Source organism: Lonchura striata, chromosome 2, assembly GCF_050655825.1.
Source record: "Lonchura striata isolate lonStrDom1 chromosome 2, ASM5065582v1, whole genome shotgun sequence".
NCBI lineage: Eukaryota > Metazoa > Chordata > Aves > Passeriformes > Estrildidae > Lonchura > Lonchura striata.
In genome coordinates, this window is record NC_140704.1 from 24,098,256 (window position 1) to 24,118,790 (window position 20,535).

The following is a 20,535-nucleotide window of genomic DNA, read 5'->3' on the forward strand; positions in this document are numbered from 1 at the left end:
GTTCTTTGTGTTAACCAGAAGAATATGGTAAAGTCTGAAAAAATACACACATACTAGGATGGGTAAGACAACACTAGCAAGGCAAAATGGAAGTTTGGGCTTTGAGATTATTAAGATACTGTGTAAGCACTAATTTTCTAGGCTCTGTCTGTACCCTATCAGCTTGGATGAGATACCACTTGGGCATTGCATTCTTTGCAGTGGAAGAACAGTGACATCACATTGTACTGATCTCACCTGATTGTAGGAACCTTAAAGCTACATAATTCATAGGTAGCTGTGCAGAATCTTTGCAGTTAACTGAGAGAGATAGACACTTCAAGAACTGTCTTGGCAAAATGGATGAGAGTAATCTCATCCACAAAGCAAGTTTCATGAGAGCAGTGAAGTGTCTTGAAAGATTAACCAGTAGCAATTTTTTCCATGGGTATTGTTTATGCCACTAATAGTGCTTTTATGAATCATATGCTCATTAAAAAACCTTCAGTCATCTATATGCAACAAATATCTTAATATTTCTGGAACAACATGATAGCTCTATCAATCAGGCTTTTCACAATTAGACCAGAGCTATAGCTAGCACATGTTAAAGGAGCCAACATCAGTTTTTTGTTTATTGGTGAGTTATAAGATGGAAGAAGAAAGTTCTCTACTGTTGCAGTCATGCTCAGCACATACCAGACACTGAATTCTTTGCCATTGTTTGGATAGACCTGTGCAGTGCTTTGTTTTGCTGATGAAGGAATAGTTGATGTTGTACATCTGATTTACTTACATCTTTAGTAAAATATCCTGGAAGAAACATTTTCAAAAATGAAAAAAATGATCTCATATAATGCAATGAAGATCCTAGAAAACTTCAATTCCAGTATCCTAATAAATGAAGGATTATCACTGTCTTCAGAGTGTCTTAGTGAGCAGAACTACAATCTTTATAACAGTGATATTGGGCAGTATGGGGATAGGAATTGATTTTTAAAACACAGCTGTCAAACTTGCTAAGGAGCAAGACAGAAATACACAGAAGGGTAGGGAGAAAAGAAGCAGCCGGACAAAGAGTTCAGTTTTGTCATTTTTATAATTGTCTAAATTATATCCTTCAAGACAAGAAAATAGGACCAGCAGAAATCCAGAACTATTTTAGTTAAATGCAGCCAAAATTTAGATTTTGTTGCAGCAAGACAAGTGCTCTCCCAGTGGCACAGCAGGAAAGCAAGGCATGTTCTTCAATTGTGAGAGGCAACAGCACATTAATCATCATCTGATTAATAATCATCTAATTGCTTATGGATGCATATGGATTTGCTTCCAAATTGCACTTCTAGAAACTCTTCTCCTGGAGCTACATGAAGAGTTTTGAGTAACAGCTTACAAAAAGGAACTAAAGACAGAAACCCAACAAAGCAGAGAGCTGAGGGGAGTTTTGCTAAATGCACCTTTGGTTCACAAAGTGGGGTGGATACTGCCCTTAAACACTGCTTTCTGCCAAAAAGTAAAGAGAGTGAAACTGAGATGAAAAGGGGTGTCAGCCACAAAAAACTTCCACATTTGGCTCCCTTGTTGTATGACTGCACCAAAATAATCCTGACTAAAGGCACTGTACAGGGACAGTGAGGGGGGCAATGTAAGACTCCCCAGCCACAAACCCAACAGCCCACAGGTGGCACAGGGCAAGGCTCAGCTCCTCCTGTTCCCCTCGGCAAACCTGCCTTGCTAGAATGTACTTTTTTTTCTTCCATTAGTAAGAATATTGCCAGCATGAATTACATACTGCATTCCTCAAAAACTAAACTCTTACCAGTTTCAGTGTGACCTGGAGCCATTTCAGAGGGATTATACCAAAGATTTAACCTGTCTAAAATATGAATATAAAATACAATTTGAGAGAATTACATGTTGCCTGAATAGGAGCACATAAAATAGCCCTGCTCAGAGCTTCACAGCCAGAAGTGGATAAGACAATGAATTTCCTGCTGTCACTGGCATTAAAGCAGGTCTTGTTATGTTTTCCAGACAAATTGATTTGTTTTTATGCATTATCACATTGTGCATGATGTGCACTGTGAGAAAGAGATTGCTTCTTTCAGAACACAGATTCCTGTCTAGTAAGAACTGATCTAAGTTCAGTGAAATAGGTGGGACTGCACTTGGTAGTTAACTGTGAAGTTGTCAGACAGAAAATGAAGAGAGCACTGAACATGTTCTCCTTCACTTTGCTTCTGTGTTCTTTTCTTCAGAATACAATTTCACCTTGTTTACTTGCCAACATACTCCATCAATTTCTTCTTGGCATCAGTGCTGAATGTTGTTGGGGATTGGATACAGAGGGCTGGTATTTGGCATCCACAGATATGGATGGGAGGAGGATTTGATACTATGCCGACAATAATGTTTCACTTTTTCAATTATGAACAATGTAAGTATCAAAGCAAAAAAATAAATACAGAGGAAGGACATTATTTTATTTCAGATCTCAAAGCTGTAGATGGCCTCTTAGTGAAGTGACATAGCCATTGATTAGCTGATACACAGTGGTTTTGCAGATCATGGTGCAGCCCAAACCAATGCTGCATGAAATACTTGTTTCAGAAATCCATGGGGTTACTTGCATGCCTAAAATACATACTGAGGTATTTGGATGTCAGAGACTCAGTGGGGAGGAAATCTGACAGTCACTACAGTTTTCATCATGGAAAATTGCTATTTTTTAGGATGAAGTTTCTGTTTCTCAGCAGAAAAGCTGGCTATATTTTGTTTAACATGAATAAGGTACCAAAGAAAATAATGACTTGTGATACAAAACCTGATAGACTTCTCAGGACAGTTCAGCCTGTGCTTTTTGCCACCTGTTAGTGGCAGCCACTTTCATTAGCAGTTGACAGACTTGTAGACACCCCCCTTATTTCTTGTCTCCCTCCTACTTTATTAAGTCTCCATGTGACAACCAGCCACCTGCAAAGCAAGGCTGACTACTCACTGGTTTGATGCCACATCTGTAACACATGCTGGGTTACTCAACAGCTATTCTAGGAAAGCAGCTCTGTCTCAACCAGGAGATGCTGAACTGCTGCCAAAACTGGGAAACAGGGTTAACTGACCAGGATTCAGGCAAAGAGGCTGACAGGAGAAGAGAAATGCCCCAGAGGAAAATACTTGTCCAGAAGACCACAGGTATTTCTCCTAAAGAGGACAGCAGAGAGAACAGTAGGAAATTAATTACTGAAGGAGGCTTTTCTTCCTACGGCTGTGTACAGAGAACAGGAATACTAAAAAATTCACAAATTTCAACCTTTAAATCTTACCAGAAAGAGTAACTGCAGTATGCACACACTGTGGGCCAGACTTCATGACAGGCATTTGTACATTAAGGAGTGATTTGCAATCAGTGTACAAGCCACAGGCCTTGGCATTAATGAACATTACAAAGTGGAGTGAGGTGCTTCTCCATGGATGGCTTCAAGTGTTTCTTTGAAGAGTGCTGTTGTAGCAGAGCAATTAGTTCAGAACAAGTCACTGGAGACAGACAAGAGGAAAACTTGAGAATAGATGGTTGGGGAGCAAGTAGGAGAGTGGCTCTGAAATCACTCCTATCTATGAAGGATGAGGACCTTTAGTCATGGGGGAACTTCTCTGATCACAAGGCTGCCAAACACCCACCTCTGCAGGTACAAGCCGAGCATTGCATGGATTATATAAATATATAACATAAAACAAGACTGTTAGTGCCATATATTTTTTTCTTTGTTGAAAACCATGGAAGCAGGGAAAGGAAAAGACTTGTAGTAGATCTTCCAAATCATAAAAAAGGCTGTTGCTGTGTAGGAAGGATATAATGAGTAAAATGGGGTCTGGAGCAGAAGGTACAGACCACATCTTAAAGGCACTACTAATATGCATGCAGGAAAAATTTTGTGCAACCTCAGGATCCAGAGTCTCAGGCTCTCTCCTGAATGCAGGCACTTCTTTCTGGGAACTGAACCAAGTTTGGCCAATTCTTCTAAAATGCTCTTTTGGAATCTTGTGTGCAAATAGTCTAATGGTTGAAGTACTGGTCCACAGAGAGAGAGGCCTGAGTGAAAGGCAATCCTGCAGTTGAGGGTTTCAGCTTCCCATTCTGTTGTTCCCAGGTGCTCCAATGATGAGCCATGAGCATGACCCTGCTCCAAGACTTCTTCTTGAAAACTATGACACTGTACTGAAAAGAGATCAAGTCTTGTGAAGAAAGGGCACAAAAGACAAGACCTTGTGATTTGGTGCCCATTGTCTGTCTCAGGGGTGCAACTTGCTGGAAAGATGTGTTGGGTTGGTCTCAGGGTGTTTCCACAGGAAGTGCATAGTGACCTCACCACACAAGCTCACTTTCCAAGCACAGGATTCCTGAGCAGATTTTGTTTGATCCATCCTGTCCAAAGCCTACTTTCACTAGAAAGAAAAGCACTCCTTCACCAAAGATTGAATGGAGGCCAGACTGGGTCTAACATTGGAAATTTGCACCTTGCTGTATGAATTCTGTAATTATGGACAGCTTGATTAATGAAGAACAGAAATAAAAATCAATCTGGCTGCTATTGTAAATTGGATTCAGCAAAATGTGTACAGGGCTTGATTCAATCTGGAAACTCTCAGTTTCTAAATAAGCAATAAGCTCAAAAAAATCAACAATTTTAGTTAATGGTGCTGGATCATTAACTCCCAGCTATGCAATAGTTTGTTTCCTTAATTTCCAGTTGGGCACATGCATTTTGGGTTAAGCTTTTTGAAATTTTTCAGATTTATGCACTCTCCTTCCCAAATGTTTAATTTCATATATTTTAACTGCAATTGGTACATTGTGACTATGTGGAATTTAGCACCGTGTGACATTAAGGACCAGCTATAAGTAACATGTCCTGAGCAAGGAACACACAATTATGTCTCTCTTCAAACAGTACTCTTTGCAGAATTAAACTTGTGTCTAATATTTCCTCGTATCTATTTAAAAATACTTCCATTGATTTTTAATTTTTCCTTTTAAGCATTCTTCAATTACTTCTCTCAGTCTACTTCTAGTATTTGTATGAATAATTCAGCTAAGAACTGAAACTCAGAGACTGAAAGAACATTATTTCTTCTCATCTTCTTTCATAAAATTATATTTTCCAATATAAACCAAACAAAGAACATACTGATACATATTTCAAGCACATAAGCATCTTCTCTTCATTATAAAAAACTTAGAATGAGGTGCTAAGAATATTTTGATGTAAGTCAGAAGCAGACATTTTCACAAGCTAGATTCCATAAATCCATTGGTTATATTTACATAAATATAAATACATATTAAATATTTTAAAAATTAAAATATGCTAATTACTGAACCCAAAAGTTTTATGTGTTTTAATTTCTACCAAACTTTCTGAGATTTCACAGAGCTGCAAAAATACCACTGGATTGAGCACATCCACTCAATGGTACAAATGTTCTGAAGACTACCTTTGAAAGATAAAATGATAAAAAAGAAATACTGTACCAGTTGGATCGAAGTCTGGAAAATAATCTGGACAATTCTGAGCAGTGAGCCTTCCAGCTGGTGTGTCATCCCAGCACAACCATCCATCCCATGTTCGGTTGCAGAACAGACCTGGACATTCAAGAGGATTGCAAGAGTTAATTCCACAAAAAGAGTTAATTCCCTCCTGAAACACTCTGTTCTAGCCTTTCAAGGATTATTGGTCCTGCATACAATCAAGTTTTCTTTTTGTAATATATCCTTTTAATATTGCTACACTTAGAGTGTCATTCAGGTGCTACAAGGTACTTGTTTTTACTGACCTGATGTTAGTGGTGTTCATTTTACCAGAAAGTTACATTTTAAAGCATGTTGAATTGAACTTTGAATGTAAGATCCAATCCTACAAACTTCTTGATTCTTTTTCTGTCAGCACGTACACTAGTGTACCCAAAGACCCGTGAGACATCCACTTTTCATTTCACCTTTTGCTGCTCAGTAGGTTTGAAAATCAGGCATTTGAAACGTAAAGATAGGAAGCATTTGTGGAGACATCCCAGCAAAAAGCAACATTAGCAGACACAGATCCCTGTCAGGCTGTTGCCTTGTCCGACACCAGAGATTGATGATGTAGCTACAAATCCAGTGAAACAGGTGCAAGACTGATGTGGAGCAGGCAGATTCTGCCTGCTGATGTTTAGGTCAGCATGATGTGACCCTGTCCTCACCATGCCCCTTCTGGGAAGGTGATGCTGTTGAGGCTGTGGGATGTTCCCAGCCCCCAAACAGCAGCAGTGCCAGGAGGCAGAACACAGCTCACTGCTGCTCTGTTACAGAGATTGTACATGCCGTGGTCCTCAGAAATTGTGCTCTAAGACTTCTTGCTGTAACGTGCAACATGACTCATTGTGCATTTATACAAGAAACACATTAAACCCCCCCTACACTTCCTGGCTATTTTTTATTCAAAGCCAGTTTGTGTTGAGGAAAAAGTATTTATCACCAAAACCATCAGCTTAAAGTGAAATAGAATAAGATACATTTTAGCTTTTTTTCATATTGGGCCTGAAGAAGCATTAAAATGAAGGCTGTTTCTGAAGGAATCATAATAGATGAAATAGAAGCAAGTTATTAACATATGGGTAGTTAGTTGTTTCTAGAGCTTTTGAAACTATCCACAGATAAACTTTCTTACTGAAGCAAGAAAACAGTAAAAAGACACTTGAATGGTTCCAATTTGCACCAATAACTGTTTGTATGTCAAGTAGTTGTTGATTAAAAATAAAAAGCATAAAAATTCCAGTTAAGTTTTTCCAGATTAAATCTGGTTCAGAAAAGAAATTTTTATGCACACTTTTTCTTCATTAGCTAAGATTTTATGCACATATATTTTTCAGTTATCAAGTTAAATGTGCTAATGTTACTTGTTAACTTAATTAACTAATCATCATATCAACAGTTTGTTATCTTTCCTTCGGGCATTGTCATGTTCTTCTATATATTTGAAATGCATCTGAAAAACTTTTAGGAATATTTTTGTAATATCAAAGAAGAAGAAGAGTAGAAAATTATTGCAATTTGAGCTTGTTTTTGAAAAGTAGTGCCAAATGGAGTTGGAGGGAATATCTAGTTTTAAAATTTTAAATCCTTTGCCTGGCCTGATAAATAAAAATAATCACATAGGTCAATCTATGCATCATGGGCTTGTCTTTCAAGGTAATTATTAGGATATATATATATGCTCACATTTATCTTTATCTGTCTATCTATCTATGTATGCATATACACACACAGACATATATATATATATATATATATATATATATATATACACACAGTGTGCTGCTCTGGAGGGTGGTCATGTGCCTGAGTTCCTCATTTTATTTATATCCTCAGTTCAGAATGCAACTTCAGTGTTGCTGGCACCATTGTGTAGTCACCCAATATCTTCATTCTGAGTTATAAACAAATTAAGTGCATGTTGCCATGAACCCACAGCCCCAGTGGTGTCACTTAGATCTGGCTGCCAACTGAAGGACTGCAGGCACTTCCCTGCTGTCCTCCTGTGACAGCACTGCCCTTGAGAACACTACTAGGAATTCATGTCTTGATATTTATGAATTCCCAGCTCATGCTGGAAAATCGGCCCTTTGCAACTTATCACACAAGCTGAGTGCAAAAGAAAGGTTAATCCAGCAGTTACTCTCAATGGGTGCAAAAATCAGGTGTTTATAGATCTGGAGACTAAAAGAGTACTCTAACAAGAAACAGTGAGTTACTTCCCCTGCAAGTCCAGCAACTGAAAGGCTTATTTATGCCTGAAACATCATTCCTTCTATCCAATAACCCTGTTTAACTGCTTGTGGGTATTCCTAATTATTCACCTGAATTAAAGCCTATTTTAAGCAGTGGGGATCTCTATATTCATTCCCAAATATTTCTACACAAAGACCTGATTTTCTTAACTTCTAATTATTCTTTGTGTCTTACAGAGCCCAGTAAAATTTTTAAGATAAGAGCTGTAGAAATGTCTTTATTCCTGTATTACAAAAAAATCCCACATTATCTCCAACACCGTTATTAGGTTAGGTATTTTTTTAATTGTTTAAAATATATTTTCCCTTTAAACGATGTCCTCAGTATCTGTTGTTTACATGCATAAGTCTCAAACTTGATATTTTTTTCTCTAGCTCCTCGTATCTTCATTCATATCTTCTTTGAGGAAAAGTGACCAGAACTCTCAGTCCCAAACAGAAATGCTGCTTTAAATGCAATTTCAGCACCACTACTATTTGTCATTTCCCTTTATATTAATTTTCACATATGCGTAGTATTCAATAAAGATGTTTTATAAACTCCTTTTTCCTATTGTTGCTTCTGAATATAGAGTACATGGAACTTGTGCTGGTACAGAACACAACACACAGCAGTCAATAGATAAATGGCAAAAAAATTGAAACACTGAGTGATGCAAACAGAACAATGTTTATATTTAGGATTCATAATCAGGTGTGACCTTGCTGAGAGGTTCAGGAAAATGCTATCCCCCAAGCAAGAACAAGAGAGACCCAAGCAGCAAAGTACTGAGCCAGAAATGTAAGGGACAGAGGAATGAAGAGCTGTTCAATTCCCTGGGCTCCTTCCAGACTTTTTCCTTTCTTTGCACTTAGGAGGATGCTAAGTGTGAATTTGATTACTGCTTGTGGAAAGGAAACTGCACACTGAGGAAGACTGGGTTAGTATAGAGAAAAAAAATGTTTGTTTATAGTTATATAACCACACATGGCAAAATACAGATTCTTAAAAACCCTTTTTACCTTTTTTCTTGTATGGAGGAGCTCTGTTCATCCTTTCATAACATTTGAACTGTGAATCTATAATCTTCTGCCGTATGATTGAATTTTCAGTTACTACAGGCTCTAATGTAGGATCAGTATAATTTACAGTAGAAGAAAGACTTGGAACAATTCTCTGTATGGAAAGGAAAAGCTGTTAGTACAACTGGATAAGCAAAGAGAATTACATTTTTAAAAAGTGAGGATCAGAAATTCTTATTACTAATTCTTGAAAGGCCTTTTATTTGCACATATGTTTATCATTATGATGGGCCTTGTGCTACTTACAAGCTAATTAATGAATTTTATTAATTTATCTCATGAAAACATAATATTTTAACCAAGCCATTTTTCTTGGTGAAGAGAGGGTCACTAAATACTTGATAAAGTCATCAAAATATTTTCATTTAATTTAGTGTCTGCAAGAGAATTTTCTGTCTTCCCAAAGTTAAACCCATGAATTTCTATTTACTTATGCTGATTTAACTCTAGACAGTGCAGAAAAAACATCTCAGTGACACAATCTTTGCTGTCAACTGATTGCTTCATGTTTTATGTCACCTGCTTTGAGCTTCTGCAACAGTTCATAGAAACACCAGGTAGAGTTTAAACCTCAATACCTGACTTTAGCTCCTAGTTAAGTACCTTAAAAGTCTCCCTAAACTTGATAGTCTAAATAGCAAGGTCCTCTTTGATATAGTGGCATCTTCTGAATTATCCCATTCTGAGCTGCCTGTCGGTTAAAGGAAAAGATCACTGCCTCTGGAAGTCAAAGATCTCAGCTAGAGAGGTCACTTATGTCCTTTTGCTACCCATCCATCCATCCATCCGTCCATCCATCCATCCATCCATCCATCCATCCATCCTTCCTTCCTTCCTTCCTTCCATCCTTCCTTCCATCCTCCGTCTATCCCTATTTCCCTCCCCCACTTGTACAGCCAAGGTCTGTGAGCAGAAATGAAGGTGTGGAGGTTTATTTTGTCCTGTTCTGCCTCAATCCTGTATCATGACTCTTCTTTGCTTGTAAAAGATGACTTCCACTGCTTCCCCACTCAAAAGCAGCATTGCTGTAGCACTTTCCTATTATCACCCTCTGTTTTCCCCGACACTAAATGGTACTAAAGCCATCACAAGCACATTCAGATTCATTTGCAGGCTCCTTCAAAGTCTAGGACTCTGATAAACACAAAAACTTGACCTTTTTAGCAGCAAATGCTAATACAGAGATCTTTAGGCATGCATTCATAGTTGTTTGAACTTAAAGCATGACAGGTTTGAAAGTTCAAATATTGGCTTACTTCTTACATTTTGCTGCCCCTTTTTATGTCACATCACAGGCAATTGTAGTCCATCAATACGTTAGTATCCCTCTCCATTTGCATGCTAAACCACCCTTGTAAATACACAGCAAAACCACAGTTTGACTTCATTAAAAAAAAAGCCATTACTTTTATCCTGATACTTCTGTACCAAACCATGTCAGTTTAATCAAATCAATTATGTTTTTCTAATCTGATCTGATTTCATCTCTTGACACAGATGTTTTCAACTGTATACACCTGCTAGCTGGAGGACATGGAGGCAGTCAATCTTGTTGTACTTAAGTAGGTGCTTGAAATAAAGTAGGAAGAATAAGAATGAAAATATTTTCTGGCAGAGATAATTTTATATAAATTTCAGATATATGTATACATCACCCTCTCCCCCTCCCCCCAAGGTACCTTTGGGCAATGAAGCCATTTGGAACATTTCACCTGGCCATACAAGTGAAAAATTAAATATCTAGAAAGTCAGAACAGGAAATACAGAAGCAAAGCCAAACATCACATGTTTCTTAGTTTTAAAAAAAACTAAGAGGAGCAGCTGGAGTCCCCAAGAACCTTTAAAAACCAGCCAAGCAAAATCGTAAATCCAGCACAGGAAAGTGCAGATGAGATTCTTCGAACAACCTCAGCTTTGTCTTAGCCCTTCATGTCCATGTCCATGACACAGGCTCTGGTGCTGCTCTGAAGTGGTTAGTAGATACTGCATGCTAATTTTCCCCATTCTTATTTTGAATAATACCTCAAGCTGTTTGTTCTCAAGACAGAAATAACAGTTTCAAGTTCCAAGGAGGACTTCTGATGCAATATCTTTCTTCTTGATAATTTCTCTGCAATTCTGGGCCAGTTTGGGAAAACATCTATGTGTGGGATGATGGTTTTGAGGGGTGAAACACAATTCAGACACTAAAGTCACCTTTACTCTTATAGATAGTTTTGTTACTTGCAGCGTGCAATTCCTGAAGAAGTCAGTCTTATTGGGTAGAGTTTAATGAGAATACTCTGATCCTTGAAGGTAGACAATGCCTATGGTGTCTTGCATTGTGTACAAAATTATATAAGAGTGCTCAGCCATGTAACCAGGACGCCCAATTTACTGCCCCTGCACAAGGCAATCTTGGAGCAGCTGAAATTGCCAGCAAAATTTCTACTGCCCACATTTAGGCCAACAATTCACTCGGACAGATAAAAATATGAATTAGTTATGTCACTAAACCTCATCAGTGGAAATCACTTAATGGTCTCCAGTAAAATGAAAGCAAGTTTGAATAAAAGTTGGAATAACACTGGATTTGTAATTGTCTCTTAAATGACTTTTATACTTTTAATTTTTTTGTTTTCCTTTTTTATTTTTATTTCTACTAAACACAATGACTCAGATTTTCAAAGTTAATTGCCCAAAAATCTTTTTGGCCACTTTTTATGCAATTGAATAGTTTGTGTGTGAAATCAAATTAAGGGGTTATACATAGGTATGTCACTGGGATTATTCATCTGTGATATGCCCTTTAAATCTGCTCTTTCATTTGATCACTGTTCCTCATTTTTGTTTGGCTAGATTTAAAAAGCTGGCCTTTGAAGCTTGAACACAATTTTCTTCTCCATTTAAATCAAACTACCACTTCAGCAGATTAATGCAATATTATTTTTCTGGCTTGTTGGAGGTGGAGAAGTCATATCCCTGTTTCAAATACTGGATTTTTACCATGCAAAAGAGAATCCCATGTCCACCACCCAGAATTTAAAGCCTGACTTCCCAAAGTCAGTCCAGTGGGCTGATGATCCAGCCTTTATATACCCGCAGTTCAGTCAGACAAGAATTTTGATGCAGTTTGTAATGTCAGACATTATTATTTGTTTTAGTCTTCCTCACTCCTTACTGTACAGTCAGAAAAAGGCAAATGGGGAAGGAATACATCTCTCTGTCATTATTCTCTTTTCAGAAAGAGCAGGAGCTTGGATATGGCTACATGGGAGAGAAAGTTTAGTCTGTATCATGTTAATGGGAGAGGCTGGGAATGTCCCCTGAATATCTGAGTGTCAGCATTTGTAGCAGCTCTCGTGGAATTAATGATTTCAACTCATCTCTGCTACAATGTTTTAATTGTTTTGTCAATGTATTTTAGAAATTAAGACTTAAAAGATGCATTTGTACCACAAAAAAGCCCAGGTCAATTAATCTTCGCCTGGCAACTACTTACAAATATTGAACACATAAAATATGGAATAAATTTTAAATTTTCAGACTCCATTACTGCACATTAAAAAGCCTTCCCATCCATTCATCAGCTACTTCAGATGGAAATATAGATGATGTTTATGCAATAAAGGAATGCGTCATTCATTTATAAACATTCTTTATTAAGGAGAAATAAATAATTCACAATAATCAATGTGATCATTGCTTAAAAATGTACTGAAATCTTCAGGAGAAAACAGTTTAAGTGATGTCCCATGCAGCAGTTTAGCAGCCGTACATATGATGTCACTCCTAAAAGTCCAAGTAAATGACGTCATACATACGACCACCAAGCCACCACGTGACAAATGACTGACATAAAAAAGTGAATTATCATTACAAAGAGAAATTACAGGCTGCTGGGAATGCTGAAGTTTACTTTATACCTAGAATGAATAAAGGATTCTGCAAAAAATTTGACTTCATTATTAAATTATACAAGAATGAACAAACAATGCCCTGGTTTCTGTAAGACAAACTGCTGTTAACCTGTGCCAGGCTGTTGCCGTTTCTGCAAGGGAGAATGCATATAAATTAAACATAAAAGTCTTTCACTTTTTCTTCCCCCACAAAATATTGGACATGATGAATAAGCATCCCCAAATATTTTTCCTCTGCCATCAAGGAGCTTGCAGGACACTAACACTAATTGTACATGACATTTGGGAAAAGAAGGCATTTGTAGCTGTCTTTTTTCTCTCCCCCTCTTCCACTAAAAATAGTAATTTAGCAACAATTATTGGTGAGCTCAGACTAGTAGAAATTCTGGATGCTCTAACTATTTTTTATTGATTTCAACAGCTCAAACATTCACTTGGTATAATTCTTTTAAAACTGCTGTGTGCAGTCATCTCTTTGTGGATCACTAAACTCTATTCTTCCATACATCACATTTTAGAGCAAGAGCTCAGCATGATATTTAGATGAGTTTCAGAGCCCTTCTCATACTTTGATTATGTTCGAACTACTTTTCACAATTGTTAGTGTTGGGACAGATAAGAAAATAACTGATACCTTAGGAAGGTCATTAGCATAAGATATTCAGTAAACATAATCATTTCTATCCATCAGAAGTGTGCTAGGAAGCAGCAGGCAATTTCTTTGGGGAAATACTACAACATGACATGTTTTACTTAATCACTGAATGTTAGAATTTTCCCATACTCTACCTCTGTTGGAGCAGGATGGTAATTATCTCAGTGAGATCCCATATGACTAACATGGCAGATTTTGGCAGCTGTTTAAACAAGCATGAGATTATCAGGTGCAGTAGATGAAGACAAGGTTGTTGTATTGAAAATCAAATCATAAATCTTACAGTTCTTTTCCATTTCTACAAAATTTGCTTACAGAAGAAGCTTTACATTCATTTTAGCCTGATAAAATCCGTGGGCTAATCCAGAATACTTCATGGATATTTTCTTGAAGCCCTGATTATCCTCCTGTGAGAGGCCTCTTTGCTGCAATCAGCTGCATAGCAACAGCCTTATTTTTTAAAAAAGCAAAGATGTAGTTAAAACGTCCTGATCATCCCCGAAACTGGGTGAATAGCATACAGCATTCCTGTTTCTTGGGAAATGATGAGCAGCTTGACTCCCAAAGTCTCACACTAATCCTTGCCACCTTAAAATATCAGCAATTTGCTTTCCTGAGCTTCCCTTGTGTGAGAACAGGTTCAGAACTTCTGAGTGCACATACTTACAGCATGAAGCAATCCATAAATAGTTACAGAGTGAAGTGTACATGCAGAACAGCAGCTTCCAAAGGCATGGCCTAAGGTGATGAGACCCAGGGGGATCTCACCATCCAAGGCTGAGGAAGATCCTGGGCTGCCAGAGGTGCCAGACAGCAAGAAGGCTCAGAAGAAGCGAGACAAAGGAGGCGGTGACAGATCTTCAGCAGCTCTTCTGGCCCATAGGAGATCTGCTCTGGACAAGATGCTGGAAGAGATGCTGTATAAGCAGGAAAAGGCTTGTTCTCACAGTACCTGCACAGGCATGGGTTTCAGAGGTGGACACTGAGAGCCACTGAGCTGAGCAGGAGCAGGAGCCCAGCAGAGTTTGTGGCCACACCACTCCACCAGTGCGTGTTGCCCTCCCAGCTGTGAGGATCAAACAGGTGCACCATGGGCAGCTCCCCCATCATGGTGGCATGTGCTTGACTAATGGTTCTGGAGGCTTGAACCTACCCTACCACAGCTCTATTCCAAAATACACCAGTTTATGCAGTCTCTGAAAATTACATTTCGCTTTTCATAGAATTAATTTTCAATGTTTTGTGAACAGGAATTATTCACGAGTCTTTCAGGTGTTGGAAAGAAGCACCAGACTCTGCAGATCTTTGTGATTAGGGCTTGGTAACAATTTAACAGATCTGGACTCAGTGAATGTGCACAATTTGTTTTTCACTCAAAATGAATTTATTTTAAAATAGAATATTGGTCCAGTGGGCCTAATTAAAAATAGTGTGGCCTTCAGCTGCAGTATCTGTTTAGTCCTTACTATGCATATTGTGGTTGGCTCAGGACACAAAATTGGTGTATGTGGGAAAAACTACTTCATCAATCCTCATTTCCAGGGCCATTTGTAGGCACAGTTCTTACTTGACAAAATAAAGCAGAGAATAGAAATCTCTTCTGTCAATGTTCAAAAATTGATCGATCACACAGGACAGACCCAAAACTTCTTCTTCCTCATTTTCAGAAGTTTGATGCTGCTGGGCACACTGTGCTGGTGCTCCATCTTTCTTGTGAAGAGACATGTGCACTGAGGACATGAACTAATTGCTCCAGCATACCAGGACTCATGTACTTGAGGGAAAAAAAAAATCTCAGCCACATTCTGTGGCTCTCAATAATTGCAAAAAACTAGAGAGCATCAGTATAAAGTGAGCTATGACATAATGAACAATTAAATTTTCCAGTGGAATTCCCTTTTTATAGTAGATGATTATATGGTGAGGCATTATCCTGCATCCAAAAGCAAGGGAGTTGCTTGTATTTCTAAATTAGGTCTTGGAACAACTGATGCTTCAGGTTTTTTTTGGCAAAGACGGGTTATTATGGATCTGTACATGGAAGGGCTATAAATTCTATGCAAAAAATTACATGCATAAAAGAGATGGTTTCTATCAGAAGGTACCAAAAGCCCTCGGTGACAAGTCTAAAGGAGGTGGTGGGAAGGAAGTGTCTGGGCACACCAGTAAGTAATCTTTTATCTGTGACAAAAAATTGAAGGAGAGATATGAGAAGAATCTGAGGAAAGCAGTAACTCTGTATAGAGGGGCAGGGTGTGCTCCAGCTCTGAGATTGTGTTACGGAATCACAGCTACACTAAGAAAAGAGATTTCAGGTAAAAGTCTCCCCTGCTCAATAGGGGTGACCACCACAGGGGAACCACCAGCACCTACAGTGGCCAAACAGCACTAACAGAGAGCATGGAGCCCAGAGGGGAAAACAAAAACCTCAAAAGGTTGGGCTGCTTTGCAACAACTCGCAGTGACCAACGGGGAGTGCAGGTCACAAATGACAGAATGACAGAAAACCATGGAAGTCATCAAAGAAGGGAGATCTAGAGGCTGTCTTGTGGGGTGGGTAGAGGAGAGAGATAGGAGATCAGTCCTGTCTGTTTCACAAATCACCTTAATTACTGTATTTTCCTCAGCCTCAGATAGTGGCTGACATGTCTCACAGTTCTATGAACAACAGAGTGATTTGAAGAACCAACAGAGTGGGAACAGCCTTTTTGAAAGAGAGAAACCCTTTATTCATCACAAACAATAAATAAAATGCAAAAAATGAATGGCTTCTACCATCTGCAGATGGGGAAGTTTTTGGAAAAATGTCTGAGGCAAAATATTTTTCATATTTGGTCTCACAGCACTATTGTGGATAAGTTTTGTGAAGGAAAAAAAAAAGTTTATTCATGGTCTACTTCTGTGACTTTGGCTTCTTCCCTACCAAAAGGGACATTAAAACCTAAGAAATGTCAAAGTAGAGCACAGTATTCCCACTGCAGTGGGGAAGGAAGGCACATAGAGACTGGAAGCATGAAAATGTAAGTTAAGTTATCCATTGAGGTCAGAATATGAACTGCTCTTTGGTGCAAAGATATTTAAAATTAATGCAGATCTCACTAAAGAGTTTTTAAAAGAAATCCTACCCTGGAGTGCTGCAGAAATGAACACAGATCTAACATTGCACACATGCTCTCATGGGTGAGAGATTTAAAAGATCTGGGGACAACAGGGCAAGGATCAGTGCCCCAGGGCTGACCTACAAACCCATACTGTAGGTTAAAGCACCTCAAGTGCTCAAAGTGCTGTTGACAATTTTAGTTATGAGAATATTTACAGTCCTGTCACTTGACTGGGAGCAAAAATAAGCTGGATCTATTTCTTTTTTTGGCATTGTTTTTTTATAGGAAGAATTGTTGTTCTTTGTCAAGACCCCTATTAAGCTGTGCAGATCAGATGGGATTCAAACCAGAAGAAAGCTGGTTTCTCTCCGGCTCTTTGTTACAGACATCTCTGTCCATGGGTGATTTCATAGGCAGTGCATTGTCACATGCACCCCTGTAGGATAGGTAGAACAACCAGCCCAAATGGTCACAAACGCCAGAATACTCTAGTATACCTCAGGTCCCAAATTTTCTTGGGACCAAGTAAGCAGAAATGTATTAACTCTCTTCAATTATTTCTCCATCTCTTCAGCTCTTCTTTGATGAAGGGTCCTAATCCTGAACCATGGATTCAATATTTTCCTGAAATAATGTGTTCTTTCCTGTTCTCCTGGATTCTCCATTATCTCATTTAATTGTTTTCTTTTTATCTCCTTCTATCCATCATTCTCTTACTGTTCTCTACTTTCCTTTCATTTTTTATCTATATAAATTTAAGTGGGCAAGCAGGGTTGTAGACAAACTCTGCTAGGCTAAGAGGAGAGGTACAACCCAGGTAGAGCAGGTAGAGCAGTTGCTTATAGTCTCCAACATATTTTCTACAGCATGTGGGTTCTTTTGCTTCTACAGCATGGGATTTGATGAGGAGGTGCACAGAGATATTTCACATTCAAATGTTAAAGAAGAAGATGAGAAGTAGAGAGGCAGGAGGAGCTAACCAAGAAAACACAAGAAGAAGAAGAAGAAGAAGAAGAAGAAGAAGAAGAAGAAGAAGAAGAAGAAGAAGAAGAAGAAGAAGGTTTTCTTCAGGAGCACAGAGCTAGAGCTAGATGAGGAATAAGGTGGCAGACATCACGCAAATTACTCGTACCACATCAGGGTAGTGAGGTGGTTGTTCCCAGCAGCATCACTCAGACACATTTTGATCATTCTGTAACTTAGGCTCTGGGCAGTGTTCTCAATTCTGACTGCCTGTAATGTCTATGATTTTATGATGATCAATAATAAATTGAGGTTTCACAAGTAGAGATTAGCAAAAGGATTCAACTTATATGAATTATTATTAGTCAGGCAGAAATGAATTTACAACATGTTTAGAACCACAATTACTCAACAATGTTGCATACATTAAAATAAATGTAATGTTGATATGAAACAGTTGAAAATAGCATTTGAACTAATAAATATATTTATAAGGTTATTTTTCATTTTGGTTGCTTTCCTAATAGCAGATCAACTATAAACAGTGAAAATCCATCACTACTTAATTCAGTTTGTTTCACAGAACAACATTAAGGGCAGTTTTCAAACACATATTCCCATGATACACTTTAGCCTATAAAACACAGAAATGAAAAGTCATATGCATAATCCTCTTCAGACTTGCAGTTCTGTCTCACCAAGAAACAATGCTTTCAAGTTCAAACTTTTATTAGATAATCTTATTTATCTTCTTTTGAATTTTATTTGTAAGGAAACTCTTCCTTCACCTGTGGAGTATAACAAGTATAACTTGGTACTCATTTTTGTCAACATCACCACAAGTTTAAATGCAGCAGGTGTCATGAGCAGTTCCGTTTTCTTGGACTTACAGTTAGAAGGATGATGAGTAAGAAGCAACTCTGGGTTGTTTTTTTCATTGTGGAGTCTTCTTGGAGAGACACGTTGTAGACGACCCTTCTGGGAATTAAACAACAAAAAATAAAAGCATAATCGGACTTTTTCTTTTATGATAAATTCCTTGTCTTTGTGTATGAGCATATTTTTAGACTTAGTCTAGACTGTGTGTGTGTGGTTGTTTGAGCACCTCTGGCCTTACATGTGCTCAAGTTTGGTCTAATTGAACATTGGTACACTTTAAATTTAGTCTCCTCTGTGGATCTCTGGTGGTGAGTACAGATGGTGTGGGGTACAGCTCCATATTACTAGGTCACCAGCAGCAGATCCATGTTAAACCCTGTGTCTTGTCAGCTGAGGCTACCTTGGTTGTCCTTTTCCCGATGCTTCTAAACTAATATAGAGTTGCAGACCTATGAACAATCTGGATATTTTAAACCTGACTTGCCAAACCCAGAAAGATCCAGTTTGCAAATAAGTGTAATAGCAGCTCTAAAGACATGTTTATGAGGCTAGGGAAAGCCAGAGTTTGAGTCATCTCTAGCTAGGTGAACAAGCCTGTGCGGCAGGAAAAGAGAAACTGGGAACAACACGGTGGGATTACACGCCCCCTGATGCAGCTGGGTGGCTGGGCTGTGGATAGACACACAGCAGTGTAAGCCTCAGGCCATCCAGCATGACTACTTCCAAGTACTGGGGAGGCAGAGCATGGACATGGCTCCCCAGGTTAGAAGGGAACTGGATCAGCAACTTTTTGGTTTTCTGGGCTTTTCCTACATCAACACCTATCCGGCCTATGTGGAAAATCATCCAGGTATAATCTCATTGCTTCACAGTTGTGGGAGTTCAAGCAAGTGGAGTTCTTTGCAGTAACACACCATTTTAAGTTTTATATAAAAGTAACTTCTCTATTTAAGTGAGAAATGCAGCTTTTGTCAAAACACATTGTGCCTTCTGGTGTCTCACAGACCACTCGTGGTGTATGTGCTGAGCAACACAGGACATGTGGCTGTGATCACCTTCAGTCACAGTAATATAGCAAGCACTCTCACACCTTCATTTTTCAGACAGCTTAAAAACTAGAAATTAGGTGTTTTCTACCTGGACAAACAATCCCGTGAGCACCCTACACATTTGAAACCCATGAATTTAATGAGAAAAAGGCATGGGGGTTTGTATGTCTAGTCGAGTTGACATGCAGTGAATAACACAATGACTTGTGTAACATTTGTCTCAGCAACAGCATTGTAACAGCTTTTCTCATCTTTAAATGGTCTGGAAGGGCACTCATCTTCAGAGGGGAAATTAAATATTGTCTTCATCTAAAGCAGAAATGCATAATGTCAAAATGTGATAAAGGTTTGGCACTTCCACTTAAATGTAGCACATGTGACCCAGTTATGTGTAGCACATGTTGCAGTCATGTGTGACTGAGATTACATGAAACATAAAGTGATGGCAAAGAGGGCTCAGAGGACTTGTCTCTAATAGGAAGTAGTGTTCTTACTATCTGAATCTTCCCAGAACCATTCTGCTGTGCCAAAAGTTATGCAAGATGCAAATGATACAGAAATAATATGTAGTTACACTGTGGGCCACAAACTTCCATTTGATTATTCATGGTAGACAACTCAACTAAAGCAAAAACTGGACATCTAGATCAGAGAAAAATGCCTGGAATTGTCTGCATATTTTCCAGGCTCTTCCCTGCAGTCTGTATTGGTTCAAACCGACAATAAAGATTAATGAAGAACATAAAAACAATGGCTCTTGCACAGCTGTACAGTGAGTACAAGCATGAGTATGGTGTTCATCCAGTTACTCACTGTACTGCAAAGTGCTCTGCAGTGTGGTGTAAAGCCAGTCTAGTAGGTGCCTCTATTCTTGTTAGCATCATCACTTCTGCTGCATATGTAGGCATTGGTATCACGTTGGCAAAGGGAGCACTTTGCCTTACATACTATTAACACCTTTAAAATACACAACAGTTTCTTCCAATGGCAGAGAGATTAACACAATACTGTGACCTAGAAAGCATAAGAAAGATCAAAGCCAGCTGAATTTATCTGCTATACCTGCTTTTCCTGCACTTTGTGCCAAGAGTGCCTGCAGCACCAGGCTGGGTTTATGCCTGCAA

The 20,535-nt window shown here is 38.6% G+C and overlaps 1 protein-coding gene across 6 annotated transcripts in view; it reads right to left on the reverse strand.

Annotated features, from left to right (window-relative positions):
• Positions 1–20,535, reverse strand: part of CALCR (calcitonin receptor) — a 154,316-nt gene that overhangs the window by 52,674 nt on the left and 81,107 nt on the right. For 3 of the 6 annotated variants that reach the window (XM_021551731.4, XM_021551730.3, XM_031503834.3), the window contains 3 exons: positions 18,374–18,461; positions 8,806–8,959; positions 5,510–5,620 (listed from right to left, as the gene is read on the reverse strand). In XM_021551731.4, coding sequence (XP_021407406.2) covers positions 5,510–5,620; positions 8,806–8,959; positions 18,374–18,421 — 313 coding nt within the window. In that variant the 5' untranslated portion in view covers positions 18,422–18,461. The remainder of the gene's footprint in view (positions 1–5,509; positions 5,621–8,805; positions 8,960–18,373; positions 18,462–20,535) is intronic. The other 3 variants (XM_021551735.3, XM_021551734.3, XM_021551733.3) reach the window with 1 other exon arrangement.